Here is a 23,557-nt window from a genome sequence, read left to right on the forward strand (position 1 = left end):
GGCAGGCAGTTTCAACCACTGAGCCATCAGGGAAGCTCCTCAGTTATCTTTTAAATGCATTGAAATAAGAAAAATACATACCAACATAGTTGTCATTTCTGCTCATCTCTGCTCCTTCCTTTTGTGTGAATCCATATTCTCATCTGGCATCATTTCTTTTGCCTAAAGAATTTTAATATCTCTTGGAATTCAGATCTGCTGGTGATGGACCCGCTGGATCTTCAGCTTTTATATGTCTGAAAAAAGCCTTTTTTTGTGAAGATATTTTCACTGGGTATACAATTCCAGATTGAGTTTTTCTTCTTTCAATACTTGAAAGATATTGCTTCACTGTCCTCTTACTTGCATTATTTTTAATGAGAAATCTATAGTCATCCTTTTCTTTGCTTCTCTGTACGAGAAATGAGCTATTTTCCTCAGGATGCTTTTAAAGTTTTTCTCTTATCACTGAATTTATTTTAATTTTGGACTACTTTTCTTCAAGTTTCTTGAGACTGGGGTTTGTTGAGCTTTTCAGATCTGTGGATTTATAGTTTTCATGAAGTTTGGAAAGGATTTGGCCATCATCTCCTCAAATACTTCTCTCTACCCTTCCCCTTTGTTAAAAAATCCAAATAAACATAAGTTAGGTCACTTGACACTGTTCGATGGCTCACTGATATGCTTCATTTCAAAAATTGTTTGTTTTCTCTGTATTTCATTACTATTTCTTCAAGTTAACTAATCTTTTCCTCAAGTGTTATTATAATATTCCTTGAAATAATGTTCTGTTAATTCCCTCCAGTGTATTTGCTGTCTCAGATGTTATAGTTTTTTATCTCTAGGAGCTCAATTTGGGCCTTAAAAATATATATTCCAAGTCCATATGTTGAACATATGGGGTTTAGTTATATTCTTTAATGACCTTGTTGGTTTTTTCTCATATGTGTTAGTTCTGAAAAAGTGAAAGTTGAAGTCGTTCAGTCGTGTCCCACTTTTTGGAACTCCATGGACTATATGGTCCATGGAATTCTCCAGGGCAAAATCCTGGAGTGGGAAACTTTTCCCTTCTCCAGGGGATCTTCCCAACTCAGGGGTCGAACCCAGGTCTCCTGCATTGCAGGCGGATTCTTTACCAACTGAGCTATCAGGGAAGCCCATGTGTTAGTTCTGGGTTGGTTTCAAGATCCTTCTCTTCTTTATAGGTTATATTTTCTTGCTTCTTTGTGTGAATAGTAAAATTTGATTGGATGCCAGACATTGTGAATTTTACCATGTTGGGTGTCATGTATTTTTATATCCCTATACATTTTCTTGAGATTTGTTCTGAGACACATTGAAGTTAGTTGGAAATAGTTTGACCTTTGGCGGGTTCCTTCAGGATTTGTTAGGAGGAAGGAGAGCAGCTTTTGGTCTGGGGGTAATTGTTCCCTACTACAGAGGCAAGGCCCTTATGGACACCTTGCCCCATGTCCCAGGAATTATGAGGGTTTCCAGAGTGACTGTAGGAATTGGCACTATCCCCAGTTCTGTGTGGGTGCCAGGCACTGCTCCCTTCAACCCTCTTAGGGTATTCTTTCCCTGACCTTAGGTAGTTTTCTCACATGCATACCCCAGTTGGGAGCCTGCATTCTGAACGGGGTCCCTCTGTAGATCTTCAGCATTCTCTGTCTGGGCCATCCTCTCCTCTCTGATCTTCTGTCCTGTGAACTGTAGCTGCCTTGGTCCTCCTGGACCCTCAGCAAGGGGTTCCCAACTCAGGCCATCCCTGGGGGCTCTGCCTGGGTTTGCCTTCATGCACTGCGGTCTGGACACTCTCTAAGGATGCAAGCTGGGGCAGCCACAGTGCTCAATGTTTTTGTTTCCCATCTCTCTGGGGATCACTGTTCTTTGCTCTCTAATATTCAGAACACTTGAAAAGTATTCTTTGAGGGGAGGGTTGTTTTAGGTAAGAGGATAAGCCCACTCTGTTACTACATCTTGCTTGGATGCAGGAATCAGAGCCTCTACCACCACCACCCATTTAAGCCGTCTCCACACCAGGCTTATTTTAATATTGGGGCTTAAATGCTTTGCCCAAGTAGAGAGCAGATTTGAGTCGGGTATGCCTGACCCAACTCTGTGTCATCAACCCTCCATGCAGAAAGGAGAGCTGGAGCTTCTTCACAATTGACGTACTTGCCTAGCTATTACCAAATCTGATTCTTTCAAGAACCAAGTGAGATATATAGGTGTTATTAGCCCATTAGGCAGGTAGGGACTTGCCAGGTGGCACTAGTGGTAAATAATCTGCCTGCCAATGCAGGAGATGGAGGAAATGCGGGTTTGATCCCTGGGTCAGGAAGATCCCCTGGAGGAGGGCATGGCAACCCACTCCAGTATTCTTGCCTGGAGAATCCCATGGACACAGAAGCCTGGCGGGCTACAGTGCATGGGGTCACAAAGAGTTGAACACCACCAAGTACACAGGGGGTGTGCGTGGGGGGGACAGGTAGAGAGTCTGGGGCCCAAAGAGATATAGAGACCAGCTCATGGCTACCTAGAAAGTGAGTGGCAGAGTCAGGATTATACCAGGGCCTCTGTCCTCCATTCTGGGGCTGTATTTGCTGCTTCTTCTCTCCCTGCAAGGCAGCAGGCAGGGCGCTCAGCCTTCATTCCTGCTCTGCATCTCCCCACTGGGAAGAGGATGAATAATACAGTGTTCTGCTAGAAAACACGTGGGAAAGCAGTGCCACAGTGAATGTAGTCCCAGGGAGGCCCCATGTGCCGCCTAGACGCATAGCAAGGACAGTACAATCCTGTGTTTCTTGACTGTTGCCATGGTGTGTGGACAAAATGGGGGTATGTTTCCTTGGAAAATTTCAACAGTGACTCATCCTCATTTCTACTAGGACCAACTGAAGAAATGAGTAAGCCTCGGGGAACGGCCATAGTAATAGAGATGTTTGCTAGCCATTGGGAAATGGTTTGCAATCATTAAGCGACTGCTTAAAAGCTTGTAAAATAAAGCAACATCAATCACATCAATCACAAAGAGAAATTGGCATCAGAAGGAGATGTGGAGCTCTGAAATGGATTCTTCTTAATCGAGGGTCTCTGTTCCTTTTGGTTACAGGGAATTCTGCCTACAGAAGTGGTCAGAAGGCTTGGCCCCTTGGCTGGCCTGTGAGCTTGGAGCAGGGTAGGGGGGAAAAGGCACAGGCTTTAGAAGCGGAAAGGTCTGGGTTTGGCATCTTAGTAGTGAGATGCACTTTCCACTACTCTTTCCACAATTAAGCCTCCGATTCCCCTTCTGTAAAATTCCCCATCTGTAAGGGAAGCCCATTGCAAGGTGGCTGTGATGAGGCAACCTGGGTAAAGTAGCTGGCCCACAGTGGTCACTCACAACCAGCATCACAGCCATGGTCCTGAGAGTCTAAGGACAAGGAAAGATGGTGTCCATGAGGGCTCTTGAGGGTCCCTTGAACTGCAAGGAGATCCAACCAGTCCATCCTAAAGGAAACCAGTCCTAAATGTTCATTGGAAGGACTTATGTTGAAGCTGAAACTCCAATACTTAGGCCAACTGATGCGAAGAGCTGACTCATTTGAAAAGACCCTGATGCTGGGAAAGATTGAGGGCAGGAGGAGAAGGGGACGACAGAGGATGAGATGGTTGGATGGCATCACCCACTCGATGGACATGAGTTTGAGTACACTCCGGGAGTTGGTGATGGACAGGGAGGCAGTCCATGGGGTTGCATAGAGTCGGACCCGACTGAGTGACTGAACTGCACTGATGAGGGCACCTCCACTGAATGAACTGTGATGGAAGGCTGCCACTGATGTTAACGAGGGCTCACGACAGAAGAGGCTCATGGGAAAGGGTGCTTAAGGACAAAAGGAGAGAACAAAATGCAAGTTCAAGGAATAACGTGGACTAGAGATGATTGTCAGAACTTGCCCCACTCAAAGCCCTACTGAGAGGGCACCGTCACCATGGACCTGGGGTGAGTTGTGAGGATTAAAACCATGTGTAAGTGTGTAAGTTGGGTTAGGAAGGCTGCCAGTCGGGAGAAGACAGAGATGGAGAACGTACTGTGTGGCCTCTGAAAGGAGAGAGAGAGAAAGAGTGACAGGGAGGGGGAAGAGAGGGCAGAGGAGGAAGGGGAAGGAGGAGGAGGGGGACTGGGAGGCAGAGAAAGGGCGAGAGGATGAGGCAAAGCGAGAGACACGCGCAGATGGAGTAAGAGAGAGCAGCTCCTGGGTTCCGGCTTTCGGATGTCATGAACTGTGTGGTCCTGTCTTTCCATAAGCCCTTCTGCAGCCTTCAAGGACCATGGCCTGTTCCAGGCTTTATCCTCTGTAGGCGATCTGCTCCTTGTGACCCCAAGAGCCTCAGCTAAAGCAGAAGCAAACAGTAAAGCCCACAGTGAACAAATGGCAAGGAAAGACACCCAAAGCATAATCATACCTTCCTTTAAGTGGGGGGTCTATGGGTTCTTTTTTCCCATTTTTCTCTTTTCCCCCAAATCTTCTTCACTGAGCGTATATGAAAACCTTGCTGGCCCGTAGGACCCATGGCAGCTGCCGTTGTATCATTTTTGCAGCCACTGAATTCATGCTGAATCCGTGTCTGCATGGCCCCTTCCCCTTTCCCCAGGCCCTCTAGTAATTTCCATTTCCTGAGCTGACTTTCCTTTCCCTACACCTGGGACTTCTCACAACACCTGCTCAGAGGGAGGCTGTGTTTCCTATCTGGGTTCCTCTCCGAGTTCCTGTCCTCCTGGACAGAATAAAAGCTGAGCACCCCAGGGTGACTGAAGGCTGTATTTCTAAATGGTTCGAGTTCTTGGCTTTGGTGTCAAGCTGCTCCTGATTCCAGGTTGTCCCACTTGCTGGCTGCGTGTCCTTGGCAAGTTTCTTAACTTCTCTGTGCTCCAGTTTGATTTTCTGTAAAATGGTTTCCAACCTTTCATACCTTATTAAATTTGAGAAGCATACCTGAGATCGTGGGTAGGATTCTGAAAGTTTTGAGAAAGGTTTTGGACTCCACGAGTACCCATTCTGTTTCCTTGACTTTTATTTTTGGCTGTGCCTTCAGGCATGAGGGATCTTAGTTCCCAGACCAGGGATCGAACCGGCGCCCCCCGAAGTGGAAGTGGAGAGTCTTAACTACTGGACTGCCAGAGAGGTCTCCTGATTCCTTGAAAATCATTTCTGCAAAGTGATGTTTCCCATGCTGTCTTGTCTGCTCTGAGAGGCAGGGAGGCCCTGCCTGTATGCTTCCTCATTGAGGTTCTAAACATAGCTAGGTTCAGCTGCCTTTTCCTCCATCTGCCATCACCAAGCACCAGAGTGTCCCCAGCATCCTTTCTCTTGGGGTCACAGAAGCACCTGCCCCAGCAATGGGTCTGGGGCTTGACATGAGAAACATCCTGACCACCCTGGGTAGAGCATCGCCGACCCTGGCTGGATCTGCTCACTCCTGCTGTTGCTGGCTGACTCCCTTCTGGCCTTTTCTTGGAGGTTTGGGTGGTTGAGTTCAGCTCAATTCAATACACATCGATGGAGGTCTCATTATGTACTGAGCACTGGAGCGGGTGTGGGGAACACACACAGGAGTGTCTCAGTCCCAGAGACAGGCACATCCCAAGGGAAAGAAAGACCTGGAAGTATATATGTTACCTGTTGTCTGTAGGGTGGGGCAGGGAGGTGGTGTCAAGCTCAGAGCAGGGATGAAAATTGAGAGTGGGGACAGCCCTGTGATGCATGGTTGGGGCAGGGAAAATTGCACTTTTAGGAGTTATGGAATCATTAACCATAGCTATCAATCTAATCCAACTTAATCAGCACAATCCAATCTAATTCAATCTCATCCAACCCACTGGGCTAATTAACCTGTCTTACGTGGATGGAGGATGGGCATGGTGCCAAGCACTATGCTCTTCAATCTTAGGGAACGGTGCACTCTGGCCCCAGACCTGGGTAAGGTGGGACACTATTTTTTTTATATATATAACTAGACAGAAATCTTTACAAATTTGCTTTTCCTAGAAGGGGAGACTTCCGAGCTGTCGGTCTATCCCTATGGCCTCTGCAGGTGCCGGGAGCAGAAGCAAGGTCTGGTGGAGGCTGTCCTCTGGGGAAGGTGCTGCAGGACTAGCCTGGACAGGAGGTGGTGCTTGGCTGGAGGGAACAGAAGCCCCACTCCTGGTAGGCAAGCCTGTCTGTTTGATGCTGGGTCCAAACCAGAAAAAAGATCTGTAAATGGCTGCATTACAAATGTCTTTAAAGACAGCTGGGCTTCCCTGGGGGTGATGGTGTTTAGTCTCTAAGTCTAGGTGGTAAAGAATCCACCTGTCCATGCAGGAGACACGGATTTGATCTCTGATCTGGGAAGATTCCACATGCCACGGAGCAACTAAGCTCGTGGGCTGCAACCACTGAGCTTGTGCTCTAGTGCCAGGAGCCGCAACTACTGAGCCCTCAAGCCCACGAGCCCATGAGCCCGTGCTCCACAACGAGAGAAGCCACCACAATAAGGAGCCCGAGCACCGCAACTAGAGAGCCACCCGAGGTCGCCACAGCTAGAGGAAAGCCCACGCAGCAGTGATGACCCAGCACAGCCAAAGACAAATAATATTACTTTTAAAGACCTGTAACATTAATCCATGAATACACAAGAGTATTCTTATTATAAATAGTCCAGGGATCCAGAAGAAGTGGAAAGTCTTGCACTCTCAATTTTGTTCTGAGCAGCTGTCAGTATTTTTTAAATTCTCCAGAATTTTAAATCCTCCAGAATTCTTCTGTGTGTTCCCATGAATACATGTGCATTTATAAATATATAGTTTAGTCTAGTGTGGGGGTATTTTTAATACAAATGAGACCACACTGCATGTGTTGTTCTGTCTTTTTTTCCCCCACTTATCAATATGTCTCTGAAAATTTACCCAAGGGACCTCCATTTTAACTGTTGCAGGGAATTGGGGGGAAATACATAAGCATTTGCCCTCCCTTTTTTTTTTTTTTTATCATCCTTTCATTGGTGAACATTTAGACTGTTTCTAAATTTTTGTTCTCACAAACAGTGCTGCAGAAAAGATCTTAATCCTTGCTAGTTGGGGTACATGTGGAAATACTTCTTTAGGGCAGATTCCAAGAAGGAAAACTGCTCCACTGAAGAGGCGGTGTGCTTTTTTATTTGAATGGGTGCTGTCAAGTCCCCACTCAACTCCCTGGTTCAAAGGCCCTACTAGTTTATCCTCCCCTCAAAAGCTGACTGTCTGCATTCTTCATAGCATGTGTGAGCTCTGTCACTTCAGTCATGTCCGACTCCTTGTGATCCCATGGACTGCAGCCCACCAGGCTCCTCTGTCCATGGGGATTCTCCAGACAAGGATACTGGAGTGGGTTGCATTGCTCTCCTCCAGAGGATCTCCCAGACCCAGGGATCGAATTTGTCTTCTGTCTCCTGAATTGGCAGGCGGGTTCTTTACCTACTCTCACCACCTGGGAAGCCTGCACTCTTCATAGACATGGTATCTTTTCTGGGGTCCTGCTCCCCTTCTGCTTCTTCCTTTCACAATCTTCTTGGCTCTCCTAGAGACCTTGGTCACATACTATCTTCCTGTCCTTCATCACCTAATTGTGTCAAAGGACAGGGAGTGCTATCTTAAAACATAAAACAGGACTTCCTGCTGGCCCAGTGGTTAAAACTCAGTGCTTTCATTGCAGGGGACATGGGTTCAGTCCCTGGTGAAGGAACTAAGATCCCACATGCTGCATGGTGTGACCATAAAACAAAACCAAACCAAAAAAACCAGAAAGCAAGTAAACCAAGGAGTGATGAGTCTCATTTAGGACTGATATTTTTGTTGTTGTTGTTGTTTTTGTTCCATGAGAGGATGTACTGCAAGGTTTGAAGCAATTCATTAACCAATATTGATTCACTCTGCAACTGATTAGTTAATTACTTGATTGACAGCATTACAATCTGTGCTATTTGCTCAGAGTTGTTGCCTTCAGACAGCATCTGCTCCTTGATGGAGCAAGACATGCAAGTAACTTGGGTTATTTAGATACCTTTGTATTAATAGCCAGTTGGCTGTTAAGGGCTTCCCCAGTGGCGGTAACAAATTTGTCTGTAACACAGGAGATGCAGGAGATGTAGGTTCAATCCCTGGGTCAAGAAGATCCCATGGAGGAGGAAACGGCAACCCATTCTGGTATTTTTGCCTGAAAAATTCCATGGACAGAGGAGCCGGGTGGGCTACAGTCTATGGGGTCACAAAGAGTAGGACACGACTGAGCATGCACACAGGCACGTGACTGTTGTTAAAATTTTTAAATGCAAAAAGGAGAGAGATCTCAGTAGATGAGAAACCAGAGATGCTTTACGGCGAGATCTAACAGATTAGCACTGAGATGTACTTGCTCACAGGGAATGATTATAGAGGCTGTTCAGCCGATTTGTCACAACATAAACAATAGCGACTTCTCCATCCCTGGAGGACAACAGTTGTTTTCAAACAGGAAGGAGGAGGAGAGAAACGAGAAAGAGAAGTCCTTTCCAGATTCCCTTTCCCTTGCCAAGGGAGTCTGACCATCAGCGGGATTATTCACATTCATGCATTCATTCTGGTTGATATTTATAAAAAGAAAAAAAAATTGTGACTATCTAGCCTTCCCCATTGGCAAGAAAAAGCTTTCAGCCTGCATAAGGAGGTGTCCTCTACATATAAAGTGTCCTCCTTGTATAAAAAAACAACAACCATCAAAAACCAAGGCCACCCTGTTCAGAGTTCAGATGCTACTCATGAATCAAAAGAGAATGTGGTCCTGGGTAGCAGGACCCAATCAAAGAATGTTCTGATGGATTAACTTGTCTCTTGAGTAAGATAAAGTAGGTGAGTCAACAGACAGTAGATCTCCTTTCCTCTGCTGGGTCTGAGGAGGAAATAAGCCATGAAGAGATAAGCAACTGGCTTTTGATGTCAGAATCAGTGAAGAGAGGATCCAGGAGAAGCTAGTTCTGCCCTGAAGGATGCTGATGAGAGTGGGTACCACTAAGGTCTGGACTTTGGACCCAGATTGAAGTTGCCATGTCTGTACCATTTTTGGCTTATCCATTTCCCCCCCATGCATGCATGCATGCTAAGTCACTTCAGGCGTGTCTGACTTTTTGCAACCCCATAGACTGGACTTCTGCATATAAGTTAAACAAGCAGACTGACAATATACAGCCTTGACGTACTCCTTTCCCGATTTGGAACCAGTACTTTTGTTCCATGTCCAGTTCTAACTGTTGCTTCTTGACCTGCATATAGATTTCTCTTGAAGAAATCTCCAAGGTGTGCTGTGATACACACAGTCAAAGGCTTTGGCATAGTCAATAAAGCAGAAGTACATGCTTTTCTGGAACTCTCTTGCTTTTTTGATGATTCAATGGATGTTGGCAATTTGATCTCTGATTCCTCTGCCTTTTCTAAATCCAGCTTGAACATCTGGAATTTCATGGTTCATGTACTGTTGAAACCTGGCTTAGAGAATTTTGAGCATTATTTTGCTAGTGTGTGAGAGGAGTGCAATTGTGTGGTAGTTTGAACATTCTTTGGCATTGCCTTTCTTTGGGATTGGAATGAAAACCAACCTTTTCCAGTCCTGTGGCCACCACTGAGTTTTCCAAATTTGCTGGCATATTGAGTGGAGCACTTTCACAGCATCATCTTTTAGGATTTGAAATAGCTCAACTAGAATTCCATCACCTTCCCTAGCTTTGTTCGTAGTGATGCTTCCTAAGGCCCACTTGACTTCACATTCCAGAATGTCTGGCTCTAGGTGAGTGGTCACACCATCGTGGTTATCTGGATCGTGAAGATCTTTTTTGTACAGTTCTTCTGTGCACTCTTGCCACTCTTCTTAATATCTTCTGCTTCTGTTAGGTCCATACCATTTCTGTCCTTTATTGAGCCCATCTTTGCATGAAATGTCCCCTTGGTATCTCTAATTTTCTTGAACAGATCTCTAGTCTCTCCCATTCTATTGTTTTCGTCTATTTCTTTGCATTGATCACTGAAGAAGGCTTTCTTATCTCTCCTTCCTATTCTTTGGAACTCTGCATTCAAATGGGTATATCTTTCCTTTCCTCCTTAGCCTTTCATTTCTCTTCTTTTCACAGCTATTTATAAGGCCTCCTCAGACAACTATTTTGCCTTTTTGCATTTCTTTTTCTTGGCGATGGTCTTGATCATCGCCTCCTGTACAATGTCACGAACCTCTGTATATAGTTATTAAGGCACTGTATCAGATCTAATCCCTTGAATCTATTTCTCACTTCCACTGTATAATCATAAGGGATTTGATTTAGGTCATACCTGGATGGTCTAGTGGTTTCCCTACTTTCTTCAATTTAAGTCTGAATTTTGCAGTAAGGAGTTCATGATCTGAGCCACAGTCAGCTCCCGGTCTTGTTTTTGTTGACTGTCTAGAGCTTCTCCATCTTTGGCTGCAAAGAATATAATCAATCTGATTTCAGTGTTGGCCACCTGGTGATGTCCATGTGTAGAGTCTTCTCTTGTGTTGTTGGAAGAGGGTGTTTGCTATGACCATTGAAGAACAGACTGGTTCCAAATTGGGAAAGGAGTACGTCAAGGCTGTATATTGTCACTCTGCTTATTTAACTTCTATGCAGAGTACATCATGTGAAATGCCAAGCTGGATAGAGCACAGGTTGGAATCAAGATTGCTGGAAGAAATACCAATAACCTCAGATATGCAGATGACACCACCCTTAGGCAGAAAGTGAAGAGCCTCTTGATGAAAGTGAAAGAGGAGAGTGAAAAAGTTGGCTTAAAGCTCAACATTCAGAAAACTAAGATCACGGCATCTGGTCCCATCACTTCATGGCAAATAGATGGGGAAACAATGGAAACAGTGACAAACTTTGTCTTTTTGGGCTCCAAAATCACTGCAGATGGTGACTGCAGCCATGAAATTAAAAGACACATGCTCCTTGGAAGAAAAGCTATGACCAACCTAGACAGCATATTAAAAAGCAGAGATATTACTTTGCTGACAAAAGTCCGTCTAGTCAAAGCTATGATTTTTCCAGTAGTCATGTAGAGATGTGAGAGTTGGACTATAAAGAAAGCTGAGTGCTGAAGAATTGATGCTTTTGAACTGTGGTGTTGGAGAAGACCCTTAGGAGTCCCTTGGACTGCAAGGAGATCCAATCAGTCAATCCTAAAGAAAATCAACCCTGAATAGTCATTGGAAAGACTGATGCTGAAGCTGAAACTCCAATACTTTGGCCACCTGATGGGAAGAACTGACTCATTAGAAAAGACTCTGATGCTGGGAAAGATTGAGGGCAGGAGGAGAAGGGGATGACAGAGGATGAGACGGTTGGATGGTATCAGTGACTCTATGGACATGAGCTTGAGCAAGCTGCAGGAGTTGGTGACGGACAGGGAAGCCTGGCATGCTGCAGTCCATGGGGTCACAAAGAGTCAGACAAGACTAAGCCACTGAACTGAACTGATACAGCTCTTAATCTGTGATTGATAGATTGTCTGCCTCTACTGCTAGACTGTAAGCTCTGAGAAGAACCAGGTCAGCCCTGTTCATCACTGTATCCCCCTTAGGCCTAAACCCAGTGCCTAGCACATATTAGATGCTCAATAAATAAATGAGTCGGCAGGAAATGATCAAGGAATGGGACAGGAAGGCTCATGGTCTGTGTGAGGGCAACACGTGGATCAGAGGGGGTACTGTAGAGCAGTGGGGGTATAGTCACTAGAAAAAGTGATAGCAAGAGCTGGGATGTGGAATTTGGACTTTATTTTCTAGGTAGGGAAAGATATTGATGGGTATCAAGAGGGATAGTGAGATGATAAAGTAGGCCTTTTTCTCTCTCTTTTATGCATTCTTTGAGTCATTCATTCCATTCAATACATTATCAAGTATCCTCTACATGTAAGGCACTGTTAAACGCTGAGATACAAAGAGCAGAAATAAGATAGAGTCATATCCTCAAAGAGCTCACAATCTGGTAGGGAGATGGATAAGTAAACACATGATTATCATGTGCAAATTTTATGCTAGAGATTCACACAGAATATTCCAGGGTGGCCTTCTGGAGGAGGGAACATTGGAGCTGAATCTCGAAGGACACATACAAATTAGGTAAAGAAAGGGTGGGGAAGGGGCTGCTGGCAGGGATCGAGAGGAGTGAGCATGTGATGCTTGGAAATAAGTGCACACAGTTCAGGAGATTTAGTACTTTGGGTGGGAGGCTAGGGGAGTGGAGAGAGGTACTGCCGAAATGTAGGCAGGGAACAGAGCAGAAAGGCATGAAGAGTTTCCTGAACTTCATTCTCAAGGAAGTGAGGGAGGGAGATGATCAGACGAGTATTTTAGGAAAATCATGTTGATGGAGAGAATGGATTGGAGAGGGGCAAGTTGGGCAGCAGGGAGACTAGCCAGGCAGCTAGTTCTTACCATGAAGAACCGAATTAAAGCAGTGTCTGGGGTGGGCGATAGTGATAGCTGGTGTATATGGAGCACTTGCTGGGTGCCAGAACAGTTCTGTGTGCACACATTAACTCAGTCTTTTTTGTCGCCATGCTGCGTAGCATGTTGGAGCTTAGTTCCCTGACCAGGGGTTGAACCCTGGTCCCTTGCATTGGAAGATTAGAGTCTTCACCACTGGACTGCCAGGGAAGTCCCTCACTTAGACTTCTAGCTACCCTCTGGGATAGAAACCGCCATAATTCCCATTTTACAGATGAGGAAATGAGTCACAGGATCACCATCTAGGGAATGCATATTTGTACTCAGGCCATTTAGAGGGTTGGGGGACCGTCAAAGAGCAGCAGTTTTGCGGTAGAGGTGTGAGGCGGGAGGAGAGGGTTCAGTTTAGACTGTTGATTTGAGATGCCCGGTGGACTCTGAGAGGAGGCATACGACAGCACCTGGAGTACTACTGGCTCGGGGGCTCAGGAAAGAGATCTGGGCTGGAGACAGTGATCTGAAAATCACGGAAAAGGGAAGCTCATTCAAGGAAACTGCAGAACGAGACAAGCTACAACCAGCATCCTGGGGTGCGCATCGTCTCGGGAGTGACCAGAGAGAGAACTGCTTATGAAGGCAGCTCAGGAGGAGCAGGCAGAGAGGTGGGAAGGAAACCCAGACCAGAGTGGAGAGAAGAGGGTCTCAGGGAGGGTGTGGCCAACAGCCCACCTGCCACTGGGAAACCAGGCGGGATTCAGTGAGGACTGTGCTTACCATCCAAGATGGGGCTTGACCACAAAGATTTCATGGGTGACCTTGATGATGAAGAATTTCTGTGGGATGCTAGAGGTGAGGGGGGAATTGAAAGGGAGGTGAGGAAGTAGAGAGAAGCAATTCTAGAGAGACTTTGGAGACTCTTCTTAGGAAGACAAGGAGCAGAAGAGGCTGCAAGGCAGAGGGGAGGCAGATGGAGTGATTTTATCTCTTTCTAAGACTCGAGCATATTTTATGAGAACTCACTTTGGGATTTCCCCCAGCAGAGCTGTGCACATTGGCTCATCCTAACCAAGCAACACTTCTTTTAAGGACCCTTCTGCCTCCTCCACCTCCGCCGTGGCCTCCACTCTGGCAAAAACAAACTCCCATCGTGTAGGAAAAAAAAAGGTGAAAACCTGACTCTTGGCAAAACCATCTGGGGCTCTGAAGACGTTTCTCCCTTAGAGACGGAGTGGCAATAAGTGGGCAAGTCGCTAAGCTAGTCGATGCTTAATTGATTCTTATTTTTATCTATTTATGGGAAACACTATTCCCTGTTGATCACAGAGGGGTGGCCACACAGCAATCTATCCTGCCTTCTGGCGCCTCCCTGGCGCTTTCTGGAGCAGAACTTTATGATACCCTGTTTGTGTGGCTCCAGCTTCGACAGTTTGGAAGTTGCTGAAGGCATGTGGAACAAATTCTCTCCCTTGCCTTAAAAAACACAACTGGGCAAGCCTCCATTTCTAATGGGGCCCATGAAGCGTATTAAGGACCGTGGATCCGGCTGTCAGATTGACAAACGAGTCTTCTCATTTGAAAGGCACTTAGGAAGTTGTATTTGGAAGCTTGAGAGGAGCTGTCAAAAGTGACAGGGGGGCCCACCCTAGCCAACATCTGGGCCTTTTTAATTCGGGGTAGATTGAGAGTAATGTTTTGAGTTGTGAGCCACGATGGAATTCCATCCAAATGTTGGTTATGCGGCCCGTCTACGCCGAAGGCAAAGGCTTAGGCTTTTGTAGGAACCAACTGTGCCCACACAGCCTGCCAATGACCTAATTGGGGCCGGCGGGACCCCAGCGTTTGTGTCTGCCCCATGTATTTACAGCCCCAGAGAGGCTGGCGGGAAGCTGCTTGATGCAGGGTGTGGTGTGACAGCGGGCGTTCTCCTGGGAGTTTGGATAGAGCCCAAGTGGGGAACCAACACACAGGCCGGGTTGTGGACTTGAAACTGTTCTCCTTTCCAGGGGCTCCACACTGGTTAGTAGAAGGAATTCTTGGTGAGAACGGGGTATATCTGGGCAGTGATTGTCAACTCTGGCTCCCCAAGGCATTTCTTTCTTTTTAAAATATTTCTTTCTTTCTTTGGCTGTGCTGGATCTTAATCAAGGCATGCAGGATCTTCCATCTTCATTGCAATATGTGAGATCTGTAGTTGTGCCATGTGGGATCTAGTTCCCTTGACCAGGGATTGAAACCAGGCCCCCTGCATTGGGAGCATGGAGTCTTAGCCACTGGACCATCAGGGAAGTCCCTCCCCCAGGACATTTCTGAAACCCTCGAATGTAAACCCAGGGCCATGCTTCCCCTAAAACTTTTTGAACAATGAGGCTGGTGGCCAACTGCCTGCCCAGAGTCTCCAGATTCATTCTCAGTCCCCCCAAGAAGCATGGGCAAGGTGGTTGAGTAAAGATTTGATGGACACATTGGATAAACATTTAGAAAAACAAGACCTGCCACCAGGATCTTTGAGGAGGAAGTTTGAGACGATGAAAATTTTCATGACTGGAAGTCCTGCCAGGATTCGCAATTGTCTTCACTTAGGGGCGAAGAGTCTGACTGGTGATGTCAGTGTGAAGACAGTTCATTTGTGCTCTTGCCATGCAAATGTCCCAGCTCTGCACTTTCACATATATTCACTCACTCACTTAACTCTCCCCATCTTCCAGAGACTGGTGCTGCCCCTCCCATCTGTTCTACTACCCACTCTCGTGTACACAGATGGCTTCCAGATCTGTCTCCAGCCCTGACCCCTTTCATGAGCTTTTGCTCTGATTAGGGTTTCTAAGGGTGCAGCCAGAAATGAGACAGATAGCATCATCCACCACAGGCTGGCTCCACAGCCTCAGGGAGAAGGTGGGTCCTCCGGGCAGATTTTAATGGACTTTTGGCAGGGGTTGGTGGGTGGGCGGGGACAGGGAGAGCATCTCAGTGCTCTTTGGGCACAGAGCACAGATTTGAGTGTAGTGGATATTCATTCGGGGCTTCCCTGGTGGCTCAGTGATAAAGAATCTGCCTGCCAATGCGGGTTCAATCCCTGGGTCAGGAAGTTTGCCTGGAGAAGGAAAGGGCAATCCACTCCAGTATTCTTGCCTGGAAAAATCCCATGGCCAGACGAGCCTGGCGGGCTGCAGACTATGGGGTCGCAAGGAGCAGGACATAACTGAGCAACTGAACATGCATGCATGTATATTCATTCTTTCAACCCTGCACATTTACTGAGCTCATATCTAAGCAAGGCATGGGGGATAGAGAATCTGAGGACACCACCCTTGCTCTCAGAGATCTCCTGGTCTATGGTGAGCCAAGGGCTGATGGAAGCTAAGGAAGGCAATTCTTAAGAGGCAGGTATGGGGCTGAACCTTGGTGGTCCAGTGGTTAAGACTCCAAGCTTTCAATGCAGGGGGCTCAAGTTCGATCTCTGGTTGGGGAACTAAGATTCCATACTCCTTACCCTGTGGTGTGGCCAAAAGGTTAAAAAACAAAAAAAGGCAGGTGTAAGGAGTGGGGATGCACAAGGGGAGGTAAGTCCTCCAAGGAGGGTCTTGCATCTCTTAGGAGTTGGACACAAATGCCAAGAAACCTGCTTGACTCTGTGAGCGCTCCAAGGCAGGACCAGGTTGCTTTCATCTTCATCTTCCCAGCAAAGTAGGGTGCTCAGTGAATATAAGCTGAAGGAGAAACTGAATGTATAAGGTGTGATATAGAGTGACTAGCCGCTCCTTGAGGGGTGGCAGGACAGGACAGAGGTCTTCTTAAAGACGGCGCTCTTTGAGCAGAAGCCAGGAAAAGGAATAGACCTTTGCTAGAAAGATAAGACCAGGAAGAGATGCTGGGCAGAAGGGACAGTGGGTGTAATGTGCAGAGGCGGATGATGGAGAGATACTGGAATATTCACGGGATGGTCCTCCAACACTGGGAGGCAGGGGACACGCTGACTGGGCACATGATGAGGCTGGAAGGGGGCAGGGGCTGAACAGGGTCTTGGACGCCATTCAAGATGGTGTGAATTACAGGAAGCTGCGAATTTACAAATTCTAGGTAGGGCAGCGAAGTGGCCCTTACGTGAATGGGCTGGGGAAGGGGTGCTACCAAGGAGCATGGCTAGAGCCTCTCTTCCCACCCCACTTCAGTACTCTTGCCTGGGAAATCCCATGTAACCCTGGCGGGCTACAGTCCATGGGGTCGCAAAGAGGACACGACTGAGCGACTAACACTTTGACTTTGACTGTGTACCTCAGCCCCTGCCTCTCACTGGTAGGAACCCAGGTTCTGCCTCCTGGATTAGGGGAGGGGGTTTTGTCTCACATGGCCTTAACACGACCGCCACCATTGACCTTAACAGCACCCCATGCCAGCTGGCACAAAGGAAGGAGTCCGCAGGTGGCTGAGCACGGAGCAGGTGTGGAACTGCCGTCGCCCAAACTTCTGGGTGATTCTTGTGTGCCCGAGTGACCACACCCCCCCCAGGTTGCTAATGCTGGAGGCCCTTTGAGGTCATCTAACCCAGCCCTCCCATTCTACGGATGGGAACCCTGAGGCCCAGGGAGGGAAGCAACCTGTCCAAGCGCTCACAGCACAGTCAGGGCTAGAGTCCAAGTCTGTGGGCTCCCAGTCTGGTTTTCTGTCCCCACATAGATCTGTGCTCTCTGAGCTTGGCGACCTTTGGCCGGTGACTTAGCTGGGCGGTTTTGTCATCTGGAACGTGGTGACAACAACATCTCCCTTTCGGGCTTGTTGTGGGGAATAAATGAGATAATGCAGGTAAAGTGTCTCTGCAGCTTAACGTCTGGCAGGTGGTGTGTGCTCAGAAAGAAACAACTGTTACTGTCCTTCCTCTCTGGGGTTTTGTTTCTGCTCCCAGCGAGTCATCCCACTGCCTGTCTCTGGTCATGAGGGGTCCTGGGATGGTGGAGGGGCTGCTACAGCAGCTGAGCTGGGGTGGGCGCACTTCTCAGATTGTCCGAGGAAGGCAAGGTCATGCCTTGGCCTCACTGAGTTCAGGACAAATACAAATTTTAAGAAGCAATCTTGGGTCTGGACTACAGCCCAGTGGTGTGTTCTTTTGGATTACAAAACAAAGTGAAAAATATTTTCAGAATGGCATGTGTAATTTTTCATGGGTGGGATGACTTTCCCATGCAAGAGGACTTTCCCGTTTACAGAGGCATTCATAGCAGGATTCCTGTAAGTCACTAGTTCTGCGAAGGGCTTTCACTCAGGAGTCAGTTTCCCTAGCATGAGTCACACCCACTTTCTAGGAACAGACCTTCTGTTCCCCCAAGGTCTTGTCACCCCTGTCCTTCCTGTAAGATTCCCATGAGCTTTGAGCTGAAGGAGCAGAATCCTGGAATGGGAATAGTGCAGCTGCTATAGATTGTTAAGTCCATCATGATTTTCACGGGCCATCAAGAAAGAGAAAGCGGGACTTCCCTGGTGGTCCAGTGGTTAGGAATCCACCATGCAGTGTAGGAGACCTGGGTTGACCTAGGGTCAGGGAACTAAGATATCACATCCCTTGGAGCACTGAGCCTCAGCACCACAACTAGAGAGTCTGTGGGCTGCAACAGAAGATCCTGCTTGACTCAGTGAAGACCTGACGTTGCCGAATAAATAAATAAATAATGGTGAAGGGATAAAATCAAAGGAAAAAAGGAAGAAAAAGCACTGCTAATTGTAACTGACATGCAATTGATTGGGAAACAAGCCCCAATTTCAGAAATGTTAAAATGTGAAAGAACACACATCTTAGAATCAATGTTAGAGAACCAGGATCAGCTGGATAGGATAACACCAATGGCAGAACACACAAATAGTGGCCAATCTCCAAATTCTACTTGGCTTAAGATTATTTAGTGGTTATTTTTTTTCTATATGAAAGAAACCACTAACATGTAGGTTTGGTAAGGACAGACACTGGTTTGTTTTCTTACCCCTGTATCCCCATCGCTTCACACCCATAGTAGGTGTTCAACAAATATTTGATCAACAAATAAATAAAACAGAGCCACCTTATAAAACGTGTGGCAAACCCAGACAAGAAAATAAATCATTCATAATCCCCCCACTGTGGATATTTTGCCTTATTTCCTTCGAGTCTTATTTCCTATGAATATGCTCTTTTATATACATGTAAACATAATGTATTATTAGATTTAGCTCCGGGATGTGTTTTTGTATTTCTCTATTAATATGAATGAAATGATGAAATGAGATGGTGTGGAAATGCTTTGAAGACTGTAAAATGTTTAACCAAATATCTTATTATTAGTTATAATAACCACAGCAATGCTAATATGAATGAGGCTGATTTTCTGAAAATATACTTCAAAGCCAACAATGAATTTGTCCTCTGAAGCTGGGAATATGTTCTCTTCCTGATCACCACGGGGAGTCCCTGTTTCATTTTGGGAAGAAAAAGAGACTTAACGATTCTGAGAAGTCATTGGTCCCAGCCACTCACCTGGCCTAGAAATTTGTTCAGTGTCACTAGCGGAGGGTCAGTGGCGGGGGCGGGGGGAGGACAGACGGCATCTTTCAAGACAATGACACTGCTGTCCCTACAGAGAGTTTCCTTCTTTTTAGCTTTCACTAGCAGTGAAATGAATGACCCTATGGGTTTCAAGGAAGGCTGTTCACGTCTTCTGCATGGTAATAGCAACATGGACATCAGAGAGATGTCAGTACAGCTAAGTCAATACAGGATGGGAGTGGTGATTACTTTCAGTAAAGCACAAAGGCATATTTGCCTTGGACGACTAGCCCCCAATTCCCTGTTAGATAGTCAAAGACTTCACAGACACACTGATTAGTCTAACTCCAGCCTGGTTCTTCCAAAGGAGGTGGGTAGATTCACGTCACACACACAAGGGTGGACTGACAACGATTCTCTCCTTGATCAAACTCTAGCCTCTGTGCCTTTTTTTCCATGAGGCCTTAACCTTGACCTACCAAGGCTAAGACAAACACTATCATAGTTTCTTCCTCCTTCCCTCCTTCCCTTCCTTCCTTTCTTTCTTGTCATTAGCACTTACTTTTCATTAAAATGAATACTTTGGATGAAGGGAACTTCCCTAATGTCTCAGATGGTAAAGAATATGCCTGCATTGCAGGAGACCCAGGTTCGATCTCTGGGTCGGGAAGATCCCCTGGAGGAGGGCATGGCAACCCACTCCAGTATTCTTGCCAGGAGAATCCCCATGGACAGAGGAGCCTCACGGGTTACAGTCCATGGGGTCGCAAAGAGTTGGACATGACTGAGCAACTAACACAAACACACACACACACTTAGATGAAGAACAGGATTAGAATAGTGTTTACAATCGACTTCTGAAAAATCACATTATATAAAGGAAATAAAAACAGGTGAGCAGAAGTCCAAAAAAGGTGCAGCTTGTATATATCATTGTGCTTGGATGAAATATGCTCCTCAGGGGAGCACAGTACTTGGGCCACACGAGCCCAGGAGGAAGACACCAACAGAGGACAACCCCTCAGGTAGCAATGCTGAATGCTGAATTCTCCAGCGAGCTCAAAAAAATATGTAGTATTTTGGAAACATTCAACTCGAGCTCTTTACAAAAATGACTGTGTCTTCAACGTGTTTCTACACTAACGTAGTTTCTCACGGTTCAACCCAAGTCCCTGGGATGCCCCAGCTCCCTGCCTGAGGACTCAAGGCTGCCAAGTAAACTCAAGAGCTTACTGTTTGTTTTTGCATGCCAGCATGGGAAGGCAGGACCCCTGTCTTCCTGCCTCTGCAGGAGGGGAGGAGCCTAACTATGATGGGGTTTTATTAGCAAACTCAGATGGGTTTCACATGCACTGACCACCCCCCTCCAACTTTCCCACCTTTTGTAATTTTCAGTTCCCTGACTCTGCTCAAGTGCCCTCTGCGTCCCACCCTTCCCCCTCATTTTCCCTTTAAAAATCCAAGTGCCTTCTGCACAAATCGCAGTTGAGTTCAGTTCATGATGAACCTTCTTCCTACTGCAATGGTATGTTACTGATTAAATCTGTCCTCGCTGCTTTAACGAGTGTCCGGCTTTGTTGATCTCAGATAGTACTCGAAGGCTGGCCATTACTCCCAGGCTCATAGCTTGGGCTCCGGGCTCTCTGCACACCTTGACCTGTGAGTCTGTGTTCTCACTCTTCCTGACTCAAATCCTCAGCCCTGAACTTGGCTCCCTGTGGTCAGCTTCACGTCCTCTAGGATGATGTTTTCTGGTTGTTCCACTTGGCTCCCACCTTGCACACTCTTGAACACTCCACATCTGCCCACACAGTCTGCCTCCATCTCTGGGGCCCGTAGATGTTGGACCAACTTCCAAGCCTCCTCTACCCCTGCCTCGGGGCCGCCATCCCACCTGCTACGTTCTGCCATGGAGGTTGATCATGACTTTTAGCAACTGCCCAGGTGTTAAGTACAGTAAGTTCACGAGGCCCAGGTAAGTTTATCAGTGCTTTCCCAGAGATTCAAAAATACAGCTCTCTTAGAGATTTGGCTCAGACGTAAAGAAGCTACCTGCAATGCAGGAGACAGGGGTTTGATCCCTGGGTCAGGAGGATCCCCTGGAGGAGGGCATGGTGACCCACTCCAGTATTTTTGCCTGGGAAATCCCATGGACAGAGGAGCCTGGTGGGCTACAGTCCACGGGGTTACAAAGAGTCAGACACGACTGAGCAACTAACACTTTCTTCACTTAGAGATTTAAAAAGTTTCTCTTTTTTTCTCTTAAAAATTATTTATTTACTGCATTTATTTATTTGCTGGGCCAGGTCTTTCGATGTGGATTTTAAAGATGTGGATCTTTAGTTTCGGCACAGAAGATCTTAGTTGCAGGTATGTGGGATCTAGTTTCCTGACCATGGAACTGAACCCGGGTCCCCTGCATTGTAAGCGTGGGGGCTGAGCCACTAGCCCACCACAGACATCCCTAAAACCAGTTTCCAATATAGAAGATCGCTCTATAAAATGGCTAAGTACTGGATGAAAGATGATTTGAGCCATATTTTACAAGCAAGCTGAGCTCTTAAGTTACGTGTGGATCTCATTGCGCCTCCCTGTTCTCTGGGCCCTCCCTTCCTCACACTCTAGAGCTGGGCCCCCTGTCACTCATTCACCTCACTCTTCACTCCAGGCTTCCCAGGGCAAATTGTCTTGGGTGATCTGGTTTAGGACTCCCTCAGGGTCCTAGGCTCTCCAACTTTTATTCTAAGCAAATCAGGAAATGAAAAAAAAAAAAAAGCATCCATCCCAGTGTCTCTCTGCAGTCCTGCTTTGAGACCTCCTCCCCACTGAGAATCTACAAAGGCCTCCCTTCTGAGACATGTAGCCCATGTCACATCTATGCCAGTCCATATTCCACGGCTGTGCTGAGTTGACGCAGCCATCCTGGCTGACTGGCTGGGAGGGTCCCTCCCCTGGTTCTGAATCAGAGAGCAGACATTGACCCAGGAAGAGGCTTCTCTCCGATTAAACTCCATAACAGAGACTGATGCCTGTCTCTGTTCCTTCTGGCAGGCCAACTGGCAATGTATTACTAGAGTGATGAAACACACCAAACCCTGGTGAGCAGTTTCCCCTAGCATCCACTGGCCTCTCACCTCACCATCACAAAGATTTCCCCCCAGAATGTTTTAGGAAAAAAAACAACACAAAAAACCCCAACCAGTTCACTGAAAAGGAAAACAAGCTGGTTTTCCCTCACGTCCAATTTCAGAATCAACAGGCGGTCCAGGAGAATCCACATACAGAGGTCAACGGATACCTTTCTTCAATTTCAGAGTGAGGATTTTCACTGAACCCAACCCTACTCCTTCCAGCCTCCTGGGTGGATTCTGAGCCTCCCAGGAGTGAGAATCCTGTTTTTCCAGCTCACGTGGCAGGTGGCTCAGAGAGGCCAAGGACCCCTGATCCCACAGAGCCCCGGGGACTTACCCTCTGCTCCTGTGTGGCCACGAAAGTCTGGAACCCTGGTGCCACCCCAAAGCCCAGCTCTTGGATGAAAGGCGGCTCAGACTGACTGTGGATCTGAACCTTCACGCCTGCTTCAAACGTCGTTTCCTCTGAAAGAACAAAGATAGACAGAGCCATGGGTCAGTGACAATGGATGCTCAGGGACTCCTGGGGCTGAAGGACTCAAACGGATGCTGGGAAGGCACCACAGCAGAACCACAGCCCCCAGAGATGTGTACATCTGCATCTCTGGGAACGGCAGCTATGTTACCTTACGTTGGAAAAAGACGCTGCAGATGTAACCAAAGATTTGGAGGTGGGGAGATTGTCCTTGGTGATCCAGGTGGCCCAACAGGATCACAAGGATCTTTAGAAGAGGTAGGCAGGAGGATCAGAGTCAGAGAGATGTGGGAAAATGCTCTGCTTCTGGCTTTGAGTATGAAGGAGGGAGCCACAGGCCAAGGGATGTAGGCAGCTTCAGGAAGCTGGAAAAGGCAAGGGAATGGAATTTTCTCCTCAAGCCTCTAGCAGGAATGCAGCCCTGCCAATACCTTGAAACGCACTTTTTGACTTTTGGCTTCCAGAACTGTAAGCTAATAAATTTGGGTTGTTTGATTCCAGTTATTTTGTGGCAATCTGTTACAGTACTCATCAGAAAAGAATTCAGGTCATTTAGGCCAACAGCTCCTTGCTTCAGTCTCCAAAACTACAGAATGGGATTATAAAGTGAGTCAAGCACCTATGCTTTTTCTTTTTCTTAACATTTTTTTTTTTTGATTGAAGGATAAGTGCTTTACAATGTTGTGTTGACTGCACCTCTGCTTTTTATTTACTAACTTCTCTAGTGGGCCATGAGCTGAGTCGAGGCAAGGGGATCAGGAGAATGAACACACAATGATGCTGCAGTCAGAATGCTTGCAAGCCCCTTGGAGCTGCAGGAAATGGGCAACTAGAAGAGGAGCTCCTCCCCTTTTCTCTGTCTCTGGCAGTGAGCGGTGGAAGGCATGGCAGGAAGGGATGGGACAGCAGGGCCTGGCTGTTGGTGCTCAAAATTGGTAGGGAATGCACCTATGGGATCCTTCACTCTTTC

At 46.9% G+C, this 23,557-nt stretch overlaps 1 protein-coding gene across 2 annotated transcripts in view; it reads right to left on the reverse strand.

Annotated features, from left to right (window-relative positions):
* The window catches only part of ASIC2 (acid sensing ion channel subunit 2), a 1,197,965-nt gene that overhangs the window by 52,512 nt on the left and 1,121,896 nt on the right, over positions 1-23,557 (reverse strand). For both annotated transcript variants that reach the window (XM_065909980.1, XM_065909978.1), the window contains exon 3: positions 22,450-22,577. In XM_065909980.1, the coding sequence (XP_065766052.1) occupies positions 22,450-22,577 (128 nt within the window). The remainder of the gene's footprint in view (positions 1-22,449; positions 22,578-23,557) is intronic.

Source organism: Muntiacus reevesi, chromosome 18 (genome assembly GCF_963930625.1).
Source record: "Muntiacus reevesi chromosome 18, mMunRee1.1, whole genome shotgun sequence".
Taxonomy (NCBI): Eukaryota; Metazoa; Chordata; class Mammalia; order Artiodactyla; family Cervidae; genus Muntiacus; species Muntiacus reevesi.